The sequence below is a fragment of the Magallana gigas genome, chromosome 8, assembly GCF_963853765.1.
Source record: "Magallana gigas chromosome 8, xbMagGiga1.1, whole genome shotgun sequence".
NCBI lineage: Eukaryota > Metazoa > Mollusca > Bivalvia > Ostreida > Ostreidae > Magallana > Magallana gigas.
Window position 1 is genome coordinate 7698197 of NC_088860.1, and position 16198 is coordinate 7714394.

Here is a 16198-nt window from a genome sequence, read left to right on the forward strand (position 1 = left end):
ACAAATATGATTCGCTTCTTGCATTTAAAAAAAAAAGTTTTCTTTACTTATTTTCCCCTGCCAAAAGTTTTGGTTCAGTTCGTTTCGTTCAAATTTTCGTTTTTTTTTAATAATTGAATTTTAAATAAATGTCGTCTTCCAGCATAAATTGGGGCCCAGCACTGCCTCCCTTTGTTGCTTCATGCCTTAATAATTGTGAGTTAACAGAAACAAAGTGAGGTTATTTTCTATAGAAGTTATCTCTCTCATCAGAGGGATATTACACCTTAATGGAATACTATTTAACAATAACCTTTAAATCATTTTTGCCATTTTAAAGGATACTCTTTGGTTCCAATTGAATTATGTGCCTTAGCATACATCATTGGTATACAACAGTTTGGAACAGGCAGGACTTTGCAAGAGGTTCACTTTGTTGATACAGACCCATTAGTGGTAGATGAAATGAAGTCTGCATGTAGGAAATACATAAAGAATCCAACATCCATCACACTAGAAACCATGAAATCTTTGTATCCAGAGTATTTTAGGATTAGGGATGAAGACCCAGAAAACAGGAAATCATCATCCAATGGAAATTCACAGGTGAGTAAATTAAGGCTGTGTTTGTCAAATACTTTCATTAAAAACATGATGTTACAAAACATATTACATGTACATATACTATAAATTAAAAGGAAAAAGCAAACTTCAGAAAAATCAGTAGAAAATATGTACAAACCAAGGTATATTTTTGATTTGCCAAAACAATTTTGAAGTCCTATTCCCTTTATAGTGAATGTTAAATTCATTGCCTGACGTCATGACGTCAGGCATATCTAAGGTTTGAAAGTTGCAGCCCCGAAACAGTGGGAGCAAGTAATATCAAGATTTTTCATAAAAAGATAAACCAATGCATGTTTAATGTGTCAACATTTACAATTGATGAAAATGTTATATAGGATGTAATAAGCAACAGTGAGCAAGAATTTTCAAGTAAAACGGCTGTTCACCATGCACGTGTGTATGTGGTGTAATCCTGATTTAAATTAGGATTGCCATATTTAAGTGGTGAGAGGCAGGGGTGTCAACGGAACAAGTTGCTACACATTGCCAATTGTGGTACATGTACAATGCAAATAATAATTGATGTTGGATTATCATCACTAACAACGAATCATCAGTTCAAACTATATGCATTCATGTAGCTTGAATATTTACTGGAGGAACAAATTCGCGAAGCGGGTTGTGACCCAATTTTCGATCAATTGGGCGAGTTCATATATTTTGAAAAGGGTTTAACTCAAGTGTCGTACTAAATGTGCATTCAACAATTACAACTCACGTGTGCATATATGTTAATTCGATACTTTTCTTCTGAAACATCGATCCAAAGTATGATACATGTAAATGTAGTTGTTTCAAAACAAATGTCAAAAAATCAGTTGATCCCCTCCAAATGGATCTATGCCAGTGGACGAGTTCATTCAAACCATCGGAGATCTCAACTGCTGCGTGAATGGTAAAGCAGGGCTTCGCGCCATAATATGTCTCATTCATAATTTTTACTTGCTGATTAGTTGAATACTCCAGAGCACACCGTGTGTACACATCACAGGCACGCAGCATTGGGGGTGGGTGGGCTACCTCTCCCATCTCCCACTTTTTTCGAAGTAGACACTTTTCTTAACTTATTAAAAAAATTGAAATGGCATGGGTGCCCCCTACCCTCCACTTTTGTTGGAGCTTGAAATAATTATGACACTGATAACAAGCATTCTGAGAGTATTGCATAAGCAATACACGTCCCCTACCGGTTTGAGACAAATTGTGAAAACATTTGCACTGTTATGCAGTATATCGAACCCGAACATTAAAGGGACTTGGACACGATTTGGCTTAAAATTTTCAAATTTTATTTTTCCGTTTTCAATGTTTATACTGATAAAAATAAAAGTTTATAATGCTATGTCAAAATTTGAAAGTCATATGTCAAGTTATAAGCAAGTAACAGAGTTCGTAATTCTTTGTTTTGTAAACAAAGCTCGAATATTGTCATTTTTATATATGTGTTGTATTGGTGTAAGTTTCAATCAAATGTATCTGTATTTTGTTGATAATAGTATTTATGAAGATACTGAATAAGTTTGAATTGTTTTAACTTGTCATTTTGTCTAAGAAATGGTAATTCTCTACATTACATTTTTTTGTTAACAAATATAAGACTCGAGCTTTGTTTACATTACAACCAATTCCTACTTCTGCATCTCGCTCGTTACTTGGCTTTAACATTCAATATTTTGGTCAATCATTTAAAATGCACCAGTAAACCATTTTATACATAAAAAATATAAATAAATTTTTTGATCTCAAATCGTGTCCAAGTCCCTTTAAAAAATTGGAATATAAAAAATTAATTTTCTCGAAAATATGTCAACCAGACGCTACGAAAGTGTAAACTTGATCTGTAGTTTGACATTTTGAAGCTGTTCAGCAAATTTCATATTATTCCTCAATTGGAAAAATTGGAAATCTTAGAAAAACATAAACCCAATATATACCGGTATGTTCAATCTAAAATCAATTGATAATTTTGTTAATTAGATGAGATACCAACACATCTTATTGGTTGAAAAATTTCTTTGATATCTACATCAAGAAAACTTTTCTCTTTGTTCTAGTTAAGCGCTTTTTACAGCATGGGAATTTTTAAAATAAATACTGCCAACAAAGTGTAATAAGATGCCCTTTATATTGTATTCATCAAGCAAGTCTAATGTAACTATATAAGTGTAGAAAATTAAATATATACTTGAAGATAATAATTTCAAATTTCAAAGATGAGGTCAAGAACATTCTACATTTCATTTTTAGATAAACTGTACTGTTGGCATAATGAATATATTTCATTTGTCAAAAACAGAAAAAAAATTAAGATTTGTAGCTAGGTTCCTTCATACATGTACTGTAAACTAACTTTTATTCGCAACAACTTTATTTCGCGATTTACTCATGCAGAAGTGGTTCTTGACGACCAATGTTCGTGATGAAGCCAGATCCAGACCCGTTTTGTAATAACAACCACACGACATCGCCGCAAGAAATATTCGCGCCGATGAGGCCCTCGCGAACCTCACGAAAATATCTTGCACGCGATTAAAAGTTGGTTTACAGTATTTCATTGAAAATGACTGTTTCAAACACCACTTTTCACTGTGTTTATTTTAAAATTTAGCCCTGGTACACCTTACAAAGCAAAGCCATTGTTATGAAGCATAATCGAAAGAATATCTCAGTTTTCAGGAAACTGTAGGCTCCATTGATCTACTAGATCTTGACCTTAACATTAGATAAGTGCAAGGCGAAAATAAGTCTAAATTGACCAGGTAAAAGGTGAACTGGAACAAAAGAGACTAGCTAATTCTGGGTGGTTATGCTGTTTTAAATCCTTTTAGCAAAGCATCAAAAACTTAAGGTAGTCCTATACTCAGCACTAAATGGGCTCAATCATTAATAGCTTAGCTTTAAATGATACATATACATTCTAGCAATACATATACAAAAGAAAATATGTGTGTTTACATGCTAGTTTGTTTGTTATCACCTCTCAGAAGGTGTACCCCTTTGCGAAAATTATTGACAATTATGAAATTTGCTAGACGTCCGTTTTTCCTAAAAATAATTACCAATTTTGGGAAAATTAAAACTGAACATACAAAATAGAGTATAAATATTTATTTAAGCCATAACTCGTCAATAACTTTGCGCAAATTTTTGTAAGTAAGTACGCTTTATGTACCTGATGTATCAAAATAGAATACAAAAAATGCAATGCTAGTATCGCGTTTGGTAATTTTTTTTACTAATTTATGGACTCAAACTTAAATTCATGGTGTTTATTCTATAGATTGACATCTAAGAAAAAAGATTTGGTAAAATAAATTATATGTTGACGGATTACTTTTCACGCTATAAGCTTTAAACCAAGTAGATTCTGACGAAAAAATCCGTAAAAATCACAGTTTTCTGCCTAGATCTGTCAACAATGTTAGATATCATTTAAACATTAATTATTTGACAATTGATTAAATTCGAAATAGCTTTTGTCTCTAAATTTAAACCGGTTTTATAGTAAAAGAAAACGAAAAATTCAGGGGGGGAGGGGGGATCAAAACAAAGAAGATATAAGCATACCTGAGATTCTGGTTAATCAGAAACTTCATTTTTCATTTTACTTTAACAGAATCGAGTTTCTCAACATTAATCTTTTCTATCTCTCATAGATTCTGAATACATATATTACCGTTCTAATTGCCTATTATTGCCATTGTTTACAACAGCGATGTAGAGCAAAATCAATACCGGGTATCAAAAACGCTTTGTAAAAGTTGAACCAATATTGTAAAATCCGTATTATGACGTAGTGCGATACTCGGACTACTTTAAGTTCTGTTTTGATCTCTTTTTAAATGTGTATTCCTGTTGATGAAAAAAAGATTTCTATCAATGCACAATCTTTTTTTCTCCTGATAATCCTTTTCAGTACCTTAAGTCATCATTTTTTCATGATAACTGATTGGTTAAATCTTGTTAAGAATATTTTTATTTAAATTGCCAAGGAGGTAGGTCTTCTATTAAGCTACATTTTATCATTGTATAGTGATCTATGTTGTGAGCAGATTAAATTTAGGAACTGATTTAATTAAAAAGTTGACAGTATGAAGTTATTTGCTTCAAGATGGGATATCATATAGCCTAAGTAAATTTTTTAAAAAGGCAATAAAGACCCATGCAGTCAAAACATCTTTTTTTGCATTTTTTTGGAATTTCCACAGGTCACAACTCAGTCAGCTGCATCGAATACTTCACTTGAGTTCAAAGAAAGAAATATCCAAGTGAAAGTCTATGTGGAGTCTATATTGAATGTGAATGCAGACGCTCTTGTGAATGCAGCCAATGAAGCACTATCACATGGTGCTGGGGTTGCACTTGTCATAAGTAATGCAGCAGGAAGAGAATTTGATGACGAATGCCAAAGAAAACTTGGATTCGGAGGCTCCTTAAAGACCACTCAGGTTCTAGCAACCTCCTCTGCAAACCTGAAAAACCAGTTTAAACATATCTTGAATGCTGTTGGTCCGATGTGGAATCGGTATCCAGACAAAACACAATGCTTATCTGATTTACATGATACCATTGTGAATATCCTGAATGAAGCTGAAAACCTATGTGTTAGAAGTTTAGTCATGCCAGCAATTAGCTGTGGTTAGTATGAAATTCTCTTTCTAACAATGTTTTGTAAAGATTGGTCCAAAAACTATTTAAAAGTCATTTGTTTTTTTCAGCAATATACATGTAGCAAAATTGTTTTACTGAAAGGTGACACTTTTGGAGAAGTCTTTAATGTTTGATAAATATGTGACTCTCAAGTTACTATTTTGTTTCTTTTGGGATAAACTTTGACATACATGTATCATAGCAAAGGAAACTTTGACATACATGTATCATAGCAAAGAAAATTCTCATTTTACAATTAATTGATATAAAAATTGTAGAAACGATTTATTTGGTTAAATCTCAGTTTTAGCTTGGCCATTTGTATAGCTCTCTGTGTTTAACTACTGTAGATTTTATGCAGTTTCGTACCTAATTATTTGATCCTCTTGTTTTGTATCAAAAATTGCATTAAACAATCCCAAGTACTGAACTTTTTGTCCCCCGTCGCAACGCGGAGCGGGGACATAGAAATGCTGGGCGTCCATCCGTGGGTCCATGTGTCCTTGCGTCCGTGCTTCCGACTGTCACACTTTTTGTAAGCGCTCTCATGCCTACAAATTTTGACGGATTTTCATTAAATTTATACCAAATGTTTATACCACTAATACTTTGGTCAAATTCGAAAATCAGCATTGGTTGATACTTTTTTTGGAGTTATAGGACTTTGACCACAATAATGACTCCGTTTTATCCAAAAATTGACCTTGTAAGCGCTCTCATGCCTACAAATTTTGACGGATTTACATGAAATTTATACCATTAAATGTTTATACCACTAATACCTTGGTCAAGTTCCTAAATCAGCCTTGGTTGATACTAGTATACTGCTTGACAGGCGGGGGCCGTGGGGGACCCAGGAATTCTATTCTTGTTTAATGATTTAATATAGTATGAAGCTTATATTAAACAAGGTTTTAGAATCTGCAAGGGAGCTTCTTGCATTTTTACACAGAAATTAATCCCTCACATTAAATTAGGTATATATATATATACTGTAACAGTAAACCCAGTAAGGAAATTCATTAACTTTTGTAGGAATTTTTGGGGTTCCGTTAAAACTTTGTGCAGAGATGTACTTGCAAGGAATAATAAATTTCAGCAGACAGACAGCTTTGTATTTGAAGGAGATCCACATAGTGGACATAGATGTCAATGTCCTGAGAGAAATGACAGATGCTTACCATAACTACAAGAAACGCCCAGATTCCATATCCATCCATGGTGCAAAGACACGACATCCTGCCTTAATGAAAGCCTTGAGATCTTCATCAGCGTTTGACATGGATGATAAAAAACAAGTTACTGTCCATCATGTTGAAACAACACAACAAAGAAACAGTGTGAGAACTCCAAGATCCCCAGAGTCCAGAAGTTCTGAACAGAGGCACACTGAAAAACTCCCTCAAAGCAAAAAAGGATGTCTTTTCAAAATGAAGGATGAACAATTTGGACCACAGACTGCCAAGGTTTTCAGTTTTCAAAATAAAATGGTGATCAAAATTTACACTGGCAGTATTGTACGGTTTCGAGGGGATGCCCTGATATGCAGCAATGATGATGGAATGTCAGGAGGTGGTCCTTTAGCAAAGGCTGTTGCTGCAGCAGGGGGGTCAAAATACAATGAAAGTTATTCCAAACTCAGAAGCAAATCTTTACATGGTACATATAAATGGAAATTTGGGGATGTGGAAACATGCAGTGGAGGGGAATTGAAAGTCCGTTTTGTAGTCCATGCTGTTATCCAATCAATGTCAAGAACAGATCAAGAAAGCCTGAGATATTATACGACCACACTGAGGAAAATATTTAATACCATCAACAGCTACAACAATTCAACAAGATTTGCCATGCCTTTGATTGGTGCAGGTATATATTCATTTTGACAATGTGTATAATATAAGTTTAAAGCTAAATAAGATTTAAAAAAATAATTTGTTTTTGTCAGAAGAAAGATTTCTCTTCTAAGGAATATATAGCAGTTCAATTTTTGTACAGGACGACAATAATTCAATTTTGCTTCAATCAAGGCTTCTTAACAGCTTTTCCACAAAAATAAGGCTAACAGAAATTATAAACCATGATATTTTTGGTCATTTTAGTAGAAAATAACATTTTCGTGGAAAAAAAATTTCAGCATGAAAATTGCAGCTCATATTGCTTTAATGTAACAAATTATTGTTATGGGGTCATTCCAATTTGGAAATAATCTTATTGTCTACCACGCAAAGCATGAATACCGGTAGTTTCTCTGTATGTAATATTTCATGCATATGTTATGTGCAATGTACCATAATATCAAAACAACAGGTATGAAAATAAATGAATAAGATGTTTGTTCTTCTATGTTTTTCATAAAGAGTATCAGAGTTAATCAGATTTCGGTTCACCTTTTTAGCTCACCTGAGCTTTTCTGATCACTATTTGTCCGGCGTCCGTCTGTCCCTCTGCCTGTAAACTTTTTACATTTTCGACTTCTTTTCCGGAACCACTGGGCCGATTTCAGCAAAACTTGGCACAAAGCATCCTTAGGTAAAGGGAATTCACATTTTTTAAATGAAGGGCTATGCCCTTTTTTAAGGTGAGATAATTAAAAATCATTGAAAATTTGTTGGTAGTTTTCAGAAATCTTTTTCTCAAAAACCCAACTGGTTAGAAGAGCTGAAACTCTTAAGAAAGCATTCTCAGGTAGTGTAGGTTCAAGTTTTTTTCAAATCATGATTACCAGGGGTAAGGTAGGGCCACAATGGGGTGTCAAATTTTTACAAAGGAATATTTAGAGTAAATCTTTAAAAATGAGTTTCTCTGAAACTAATCAGCCAGAAAGCTGAAACTTGTATGGAAGCATTCTCATGTAGTGTAGATTCAATTTTTTCAATTCATAATCCCAAGGGGTAGGTTTGGGCCAAAAAGGGGTGTCAAATTTTTACATAGGAATATATAGAGTAAAACTTTAAAAATCTTCTTCTCTGAAACTGATTAGCCAGAAAAGCTGTAACTTGTGTGGAAGCATCCTCAGGTAGTGTAGATTCAGGGTTCTCGAAATCATGATCCCCAGGGGTAGGATGATGCCACAATGAGGGGTCTATTTTTACATAGCAATATAAAGAGATAAATTTTTAAAAATCTTCTTCTCAGAGACCAATCGGCCAGAAAAGCTGAAACTTGTAAGAAAGCATCCTCTGTTAGGGTAGATGCAAATTTGCAAAGGACATTTAAATTATTCACAAATGTTATTATACAGTCTAGACTGCGCGCCTCAGCGACTCTCTGTATTAAGCGACTCTCTGTCTTATCCGACCATACATAGACTGCCCAACGTAATTTCCTATATGAAAACTCTGCATTAAGCGACCTCTTGTCTTACGTGACAAGCGACCATCATTTTTTAAGTCCCAAAATGCTGTGTAGACTGTTTTAAGGGACTTTAAGCAAATTAAAATGGTGTCCCAAGTTGAGAAACAATTAGAAGTGTTTTGTTCTGATAAGCAATTAGAAGGTTTTTACCTTTCATGCTAACGGTAATACCATTAACCCCCACACGTGAGGTTTTTCAAGACTCCCACTATATCTCTTTTTTTGTACCCTGTATAAACAAACATGGCGGCACGATAGTAATTGAAATTTTATAAACATTGGTTTTTAAGCTGTTTATTGATATTGTTACTTGGTAAATGGATGTCTCGGCCAAACTCATCTGTGCATGTACCGGTACATGTTTAAGTTGAAACCACACATCGATATTTAAAAAGAAGTTGCATAATTAAGACATGTACAAAGAAGAAATTGGGAGGGTGCTTAGTCAAGTAAACAAACATGGCAGATAACGAGTCTGACATCATGCATGTAGAGTACATGTATTATAAACACAAGTTTAGGGTCAGATTAATAGATATGAAAACGTATGTAAAACTGGGCATGGTTAAGCTGTTTATCGTTACTTGGTAAACGAAAACATCATATAGATTGTTATGTTGCAGAAATGTAGTTAACATCGTTTTACTTGCCAGTCATTAAATAATACAAAACAATGAAATGAAACTGCCATAGTCTAATTGGGGGGAAACAAAAACATACTGAGATTACTTATACGCTCCCATTTGTTTTTACAACAAGTGATTCTGTACAAAATTAATTTTTTTTGAAGATGATGAAATTTTAATTTCAGTCTATCAAAAACTAGTTTATAGCTAAAAGATATATGAGTTAACTACATATGTATTTGGCATCAATTACTATGTATAGCCAAAAGGTACCTCAAAAGGTTTTGAAGTTAGTCTTGGTCTGCGATATGTGACTCCCTGTCTTATGTGACTTTTTTTATTGGTTCCTTGGATGGTCACATAAGACAGTCTAGACTGTATATGGTTTAACTTATATGCAAGCATTTTGACATATTGTTGATTCTTTAAACTGTTTAGACTCTGGCCCCTGGACAATTCTTGGACCTCACAAGGGGTTCAAAGTTTGATGTAGGTTTAAAATCCATATATAAACAGTTGTTTAATTCTGATCATCTTCTCGAGAACTGCAATGCTCAATATGTGATATGACTGTAAAATCACCCTGTTACAAAGGGGCTCAATGATAAACTAAAGAATATGCAGAGGAATTTTTGCAGGATCTATTAAACAACAATGTTCAGATATTTTGTATATGACTCCATAAAGCTGATTTTATTATGTCTATTGTTGCTCAGGTGAGCGATGTGGCTCATGGACCTCTTTTTTTTTTTTTTTTGCATGTCAATATGCAAAAAATGTTGCTGTAGGACCCCCACCCCCTCCCTCCACCTCCCCTTCTTTAAGTCATTTTAGGTCGATCATCATTATCATCATGGCGAAAGACATCCAAAAGAGTTCAAGTATATTTTTTGTGCTAATTTTGTGCTTGTTTGTGTAAGGAAACTTAAGTGACATCAGTAATATAATTCTGGCAGCAAATATTTCAACACTTTGAGAAATAATCTTATGGGTATGTGAAAGCTCATCTGTATTCTTTCAGTCCTGAATTTATTGAAAGCTACAGCTCTACAATTTTTTAATGTTAAATGCATAAAAAAATCTTATATTAGGTTTGTTAGCTGAGAAAGCCGAGGACCTTCAACAGTGCTGTCAAACTTTTTTCCAAGTACTTACTGAATTTTTTAATGATCATCAGTCAGACTTCCGCATAAGAGAGCTTCATCTGATTAACAGAAATCCAAATGTTACTCAAACATTGATTGATATCTTCAAGTGCAACTGCACTCAACCATCAGAATATGAAAAAAGTCCTGTGAAGAATGAACAAAAATCAGGACATTTAAGTTTTACTGCACCAAGTAATGATGAAAATACTTCCACCAAGTTTCCTGTTCAAAGACAGCACAGTTGGACTAATTCCACAGAAACCACAGAGGAACAAGCTGTAGGACCCAGAGGATTAGGTGCTCGTCCAAAAACATCTACAAGAAGGTCACAGTCAATGTATGTGAAAAATTCAAGTGCAAGAGCAACAAGGTTCGACAGAAAGTATTGTGAAAGTTACACAGGAGACAGTGGTCTTCTGACAGAAGCCAAATCTAGCATGGACAATCAATCAATGAAAAATAGAACTGAAGGAGAGAAAACAAAGGCAAAGGAAGGAAACTTGTTGATTATTAGTGATGATGATGATGATGATGATGATGAGAAAAGCCATGATAAAACTCATGATGATGATCAGAAAAGTCATGATGAAACTAGTCTACATGATGTTCCAAGTGTTGAGAGCAGTGATGATAAGACCGCTACCTGTGTTATATGTCTGGATAAAGTGAAGGATGGTATGAAACTGGACTGTAATCACGAGTTCTGTAAATCTTGTTTGACACAATCCTTCACAAAACACAAAAAAGCCTGTCCCGTATGTGGTAAAATATTCGGAGAAATTACCGGAAATCAGCCTCCGGGAGTAATATCTGTTGAAAAAGAGGGACGATCATTACCAGGATACGAGAATTGTGGAACGATTATAGTCAAATACAACTTTAAATCAGGAATACAAGGGGTATGGACAATCACATCTAACATTTTAATAAAATAAATTATGTGTAACTATATAAAAAATGTAATACATGTAATTGCAAGAAATAACTTTATATGTGTTTTGCACGTGTATGATTGATGTTTTAAATATTTATATAGTGAAATGTAAGTTTTAAGTTATCACTTGCTTCCAGATTGTCTATTTTGACAACTATAATTTTATCAATTTATAACGATATATTGCAATTAAAAAAAAAAAATAGCATTTTGAATCTATTAATTACTTAATTAAAAAAAATTAATCCCAGCTTGAGCACCCGAACCCTGGACAGCCATACGAAGGAACAGAGCGACGGGGATTTCTCCCTGACAACAAGGAAGGCCAAAAGGTCCAGAGACTATTGAAGAAGGCGTTTGACAGGCGGTTGGTTTTCACTATTGGTTACTCTAGAACCACAGGAAAAGATAACGTCGTCACTTGGAATGACATTCATCACAAAACCAAGAGAGACACTGGAGCTCAACGGTAAGGTTGCAAACCTGTAAAAACATCGCCTGTCAATGATAATTAAACCAGATTAGTATGGGTTTTTTTATGGTCATAATTAAGAATTACTAGGTAGGTGGAAATACAAAATAAATAATGATGTAAGTTTTGTATTTACACCAACCCAGATTTATTTGCATGATGTAAATTCTTTCAAATAGACGTATATATTTACGAGCCAAAAATAAACTTAATAAAATCATAGCCAAAAGACTTAAACAACTGTCAATTTTTTTAAATTCTAATGTAACGACCCTATTAACACTTGAAATATTCATTTCTCAATTGCTGACATCATTTTTTAGCTCACCTGATTCTGATCACATTTTGTCTGTCGTCCGTCTGTCCGTAAACTTTTCACATTTTTAACATCTTCTCGAGAACTACTGGGCCAATTTCAACCAAACTTGGCACAAATCATCAATTTTCAAAAACTTCTTCTCAAGAATCATAAAGCCAGGAAAACACCTGTGTGGAAGCATCCTCAGGTAGTGTAGATTCCAAGTTGTGAAAATCATGAACCCCGGGGGTAGGGTGGGGCCACAATGGGGGGTCAAAGTTTTACATAAGAATATATATAGAGTAAATCTTTTAAAATCTTCTTCTCAAAAACTAATCAGTCAGGAAAGCTAAAACTTGTGTGGAAGCATCCTCATGTAGTGTAGATTCAAACTTGTGAAAATCATGATCCCTGGGGGTAGGTTGGGGCACAATGGAGGGTCAAAGTTTTAGATAGAAATATATAGAGTAAATATTTAAAAGTCTTCTTCTCAGAAACTAATCAGCCAGGAAAGCTGAAACTTGTGTGGAAGTATCCTCAGGTAGTGTAGATTCCAAGTTGTGAAAATCATGATCCCTGGGGGTAGGGTGGGGCCACAATGGGGGGTCAAAGTTTTACATAGGAATAAATAGAGTAAATCTTTAGAAATCTTCTTCTCAGAAATTAATCAGCCAGGAAAGCTGAGACTTGTGTGGAAGCAACCTCAGGTAGTGTAGATTCCAAGTTGTGAAATTCATGACCCCCGGGGGTAGAGTGGGGCCACAATGGGGGCTTTAAGTTTTACATAGGAATATATAGAGTAAATTTTAAAAAAATTTCTTCTCAGAAACTAATCAGCCAGGAAAGCTGAAACTTGTGTGAAAGCATCCTCAGTAGTGTAGATTCAAACTTGTGAAATCATGACCCCCGAGGGTAGGGTGGGGCCACAATGGGGGTAGAAGATTTACGTAGGAATATATCTATAGAGTAAATTTTTAAAAATCCTCTTCTCATAAACTAATCAGCAAGGAAAGCTGAAACTTGTGTGGAAGCATCCTCAGGTAGTGTAGATTCAAAGTTGTAAAATCATGACCCCCGGGGGTAGGGTGGGGCACAATGGGGGCTCGAAGTTTTAGATAGTAATATATAGAGTAAATCTTTAAAAATCTTCTTCTCAGAAACTAATCAGGTAGTGTAGAATCAAAGTTGTGAAATCATGACCCCAAGGGTAGGGTGGGGCCACAAGGGGGGTCGAAGTTTTATGTAGGAATATATCTATAGAGTAAATTTTTAAAAATCCTCTTCTCAGAAACAAATCAGCCAGGAAAGCTGAAACTTGTGTGGAAGCATCCTCAGGTAGTGTAGATTCCAAGTTGTGAAAATCATGAAGCCCGGGGGTAGGGTGGGGCCACAATGGGGGGTCAAAGTTTTACATAGGAATATATATAGAGTAAATCTTTTAAAATCTTCTTCTCAAAAACTAATCTGTCAGGAAAGCTAAAACTTGTGTGGAAGCATCCTCATGTAGTGTAGATTCAAACTTGTGAAAATCATGATCCCTGGGGGTAGGTTGGGGCACAATGGAGGGTCGAAGTTTTAGATAGAAATATATAGAGTAAATATTTAAAAGTCTTCTTCTCAGAAACTAATCAGCCAGGAAAGCTGAAACTTGTGTGGAAGTATCCTCAGGTAGTGTAGATTCCAAGTTGTGAAAATCATGATCCCTGGGGGTAGGGTGGGGCCACATTGGGGGGGGGATGTTAAAGTTTTACACAGGAATATATAGAGTAAATCTTTTAAAATCTTCTCAGAAACTAATCAGCAAGATGATTCTTTATAATTGTTAAGACTTTGGCTCCAGGACAATTCTTCGGCCTCACAAGAAGGTTAAGAGTTTGATGTAGCTTTATATCCCATATATAAACAATTATTAAGGATCTTTTTGAGAACTGCAATACTCATAATGTGATATGACTATAAAATCAGCCTGTTAGAAAAGGGACTAATGATTATAAACATTAGAATATCCAGGGGGAAAAATGGATTTTATTTATACAGGATCTTCATGTATTATTGTACATTGTCCAGATAGTTTGTATTATGACTCCATTAAGCTGATTTTATCATACCTATTGTTCCTCAGGTGAGCAATGTGGCCCATGGGCCTCTTGTTATAAATTTTAGATTTTTTGCTCACCTGAGTGACTCAGGTGACCTAATGCAATTGGTCTTCGTCCGTCGTCGTGGGTGAACAATTTTACATTTTTAACTTCTTCTTGAAAACTTCAATGCCAATTGTTACCATTTTTGGTGTGAAGCATCTCTATGGTAAGAAGAATCTAAATTTTGAAATTCATGGCTCTACCACCCCCAGGGTGTGACGGGCGGGGCCAAATATGCAAAAAAAGGCAAATTTTCAAAATTCTTCTTCTCTACTCCCACACATGTGAGAAAAAACTGAATGTATGGTTATGATGTCCATGAAGCCCTCTACCAAAATTGTGAAATTCATGGCCCCTTGGTCAGGGGTTGGAATCTAGGGTGGGGCCAATATGGCCATTTACTAAAAATGTATTAGATCTTAGAAAATCTTTTCTACTCCCATATATATTTGATAAAAACTAAATGCATGGTTATGATGTCCATGAAGTCTTCTAACTTAATTTTGAAATTCATTACCCCTAGGTAAGGGTTTAGGCCCTATAGCGGGGTCAATGTAGCCATATGGTGAAAATGTATTAAATCTTAGAAAATCTTCTTCTTTACTCCCACACATGTGGGGAAAAACTGAATGCATGTTTATGATGTCCACGAACTCCTCTACCTAAATTGTGAAATTCATGGCCCCTGGGTCAGGGGTTCAGGCTGTAGGGGAAAGAAGGGGGAGGGGCAATATGGCCATATAGAGTTAATGTATATAATGTTTAAAAATCTTCTTCTCTTCTCTCACACATCTGTAAGAAAGACTTCATAAATATGTTAACCAGGAAGTCCTCTACTAAAATTGTAAATTTTATGTCCCATGGACAATGGGTGTTGACTCTAGGGCGGGGCTAAAATGGATGTATAGTGTTAATGCATATAATGTTAAAAATTATCCTCTCTACTCCCACACACCAGTAGGGAAAACTAAATTTATAATTTTGTAGACCAGGATGTCCTCTATCAAATTTTTTTAATTTCATATCCCCCGAGGTAGGGATTCTGAATCTAGGGCGGGGCCAAAACATTCATATAGTGTATAGGTGCCACAATTTGTGTTTAAAGGCCTGAAAATTCCCTCTTTTATACACTGAACTTTGATGAAATAAAAAAGCAGAACCATGAAAATAAGTTTACTTACAGTGTAATGAAAAATATAGCTACTGCATACAACACTCTTGACACACACACACAAACTCTCAAACACGCAATTCAAACACGCAAATAACTGAAAAATCATACAACAAACACATAAACAATATAAACAAAAAAATTAACTAACCCCCTAAATACCCCCAACATATATATAATCAGAATAAATAACCTGACATTGGCTGATGACACTTATAAAGTTCAGACAATGTTTTGCTTTTGATACGCTGTGTTCTAAATTATATGAAGAATAACACACGCAACAAGTACATGCATATTTGGAACCACCATTATGTCGATCATAGGCGATAAGGATGCGTTGCACATGTACATATATAAAGCATATTCGGGTACACTTGTGTTAACATGCTGCCCTGTAGTATGAACCTTTCACCACGGATGTAACTGGACCGTATCACCTGAGCATCACCATGTGTCTGTGCGTCCTTGTGCATCACTATCCCAGCATCAACTATGGGTCGTCTGTAGTTGTTCTGCACCCACGGATAATTCAGCCATAAAATTGTAGACTACACACACTCAGTCACCTAAAATTCATGGTCGGTACCTCAGTGAAAATCACAACACTACACTGTTCAAATAATACATTTTATTATATGAATGATTAATTCCTATCTGTCTGATTGGCTCATATCCAACTATCTCGAAAAAACAGAACATTATATTCACCTGCACGTGACCAAGGAGGTCAATATAACATTTGATTTTCTCTACATTGGACTACAAATAGATCCTCCAATGAAACGTCGCGTTTCT

The 16198-nt window shown here is 35.0% G+C and overlaps 1 protein-coding gene across 1 annotated transcript in view; it reads left to right on the forward strand.

Moving 5' to 3' along the window:
- LOC105325172 (uncharacterized) overlaps nucleotides 1-16198 on the forward strand; it is a 28369-nt gene that overhangs the window by 4850 nt on the left and 7321 nt on the right. Inside the window, exons 5-9 of the mRNA XM_066068962.1 lie at nucleotides 320-585; nucleotides 4815-5244; nucleotides 6292-7122; nucleotides 10328-11283; nucleotides 11570-11787. Of these exons, the coding sequence (XP_065925034.1) occupies nucleotides 320-585; nucleotides 4815-5244; nucleotides 6292-7122; nucleotides 10328-11283; nucleotides 11570-11787 (2701 nt within the window). The remainder of the gene's footprint in view (nucleotides 1-319; nucleotides 586-4814; nucleotides 5245-6291; nucleotides 7123-10327; nucleotides 11284-11569; nucleotides 11788-16198) is intronic.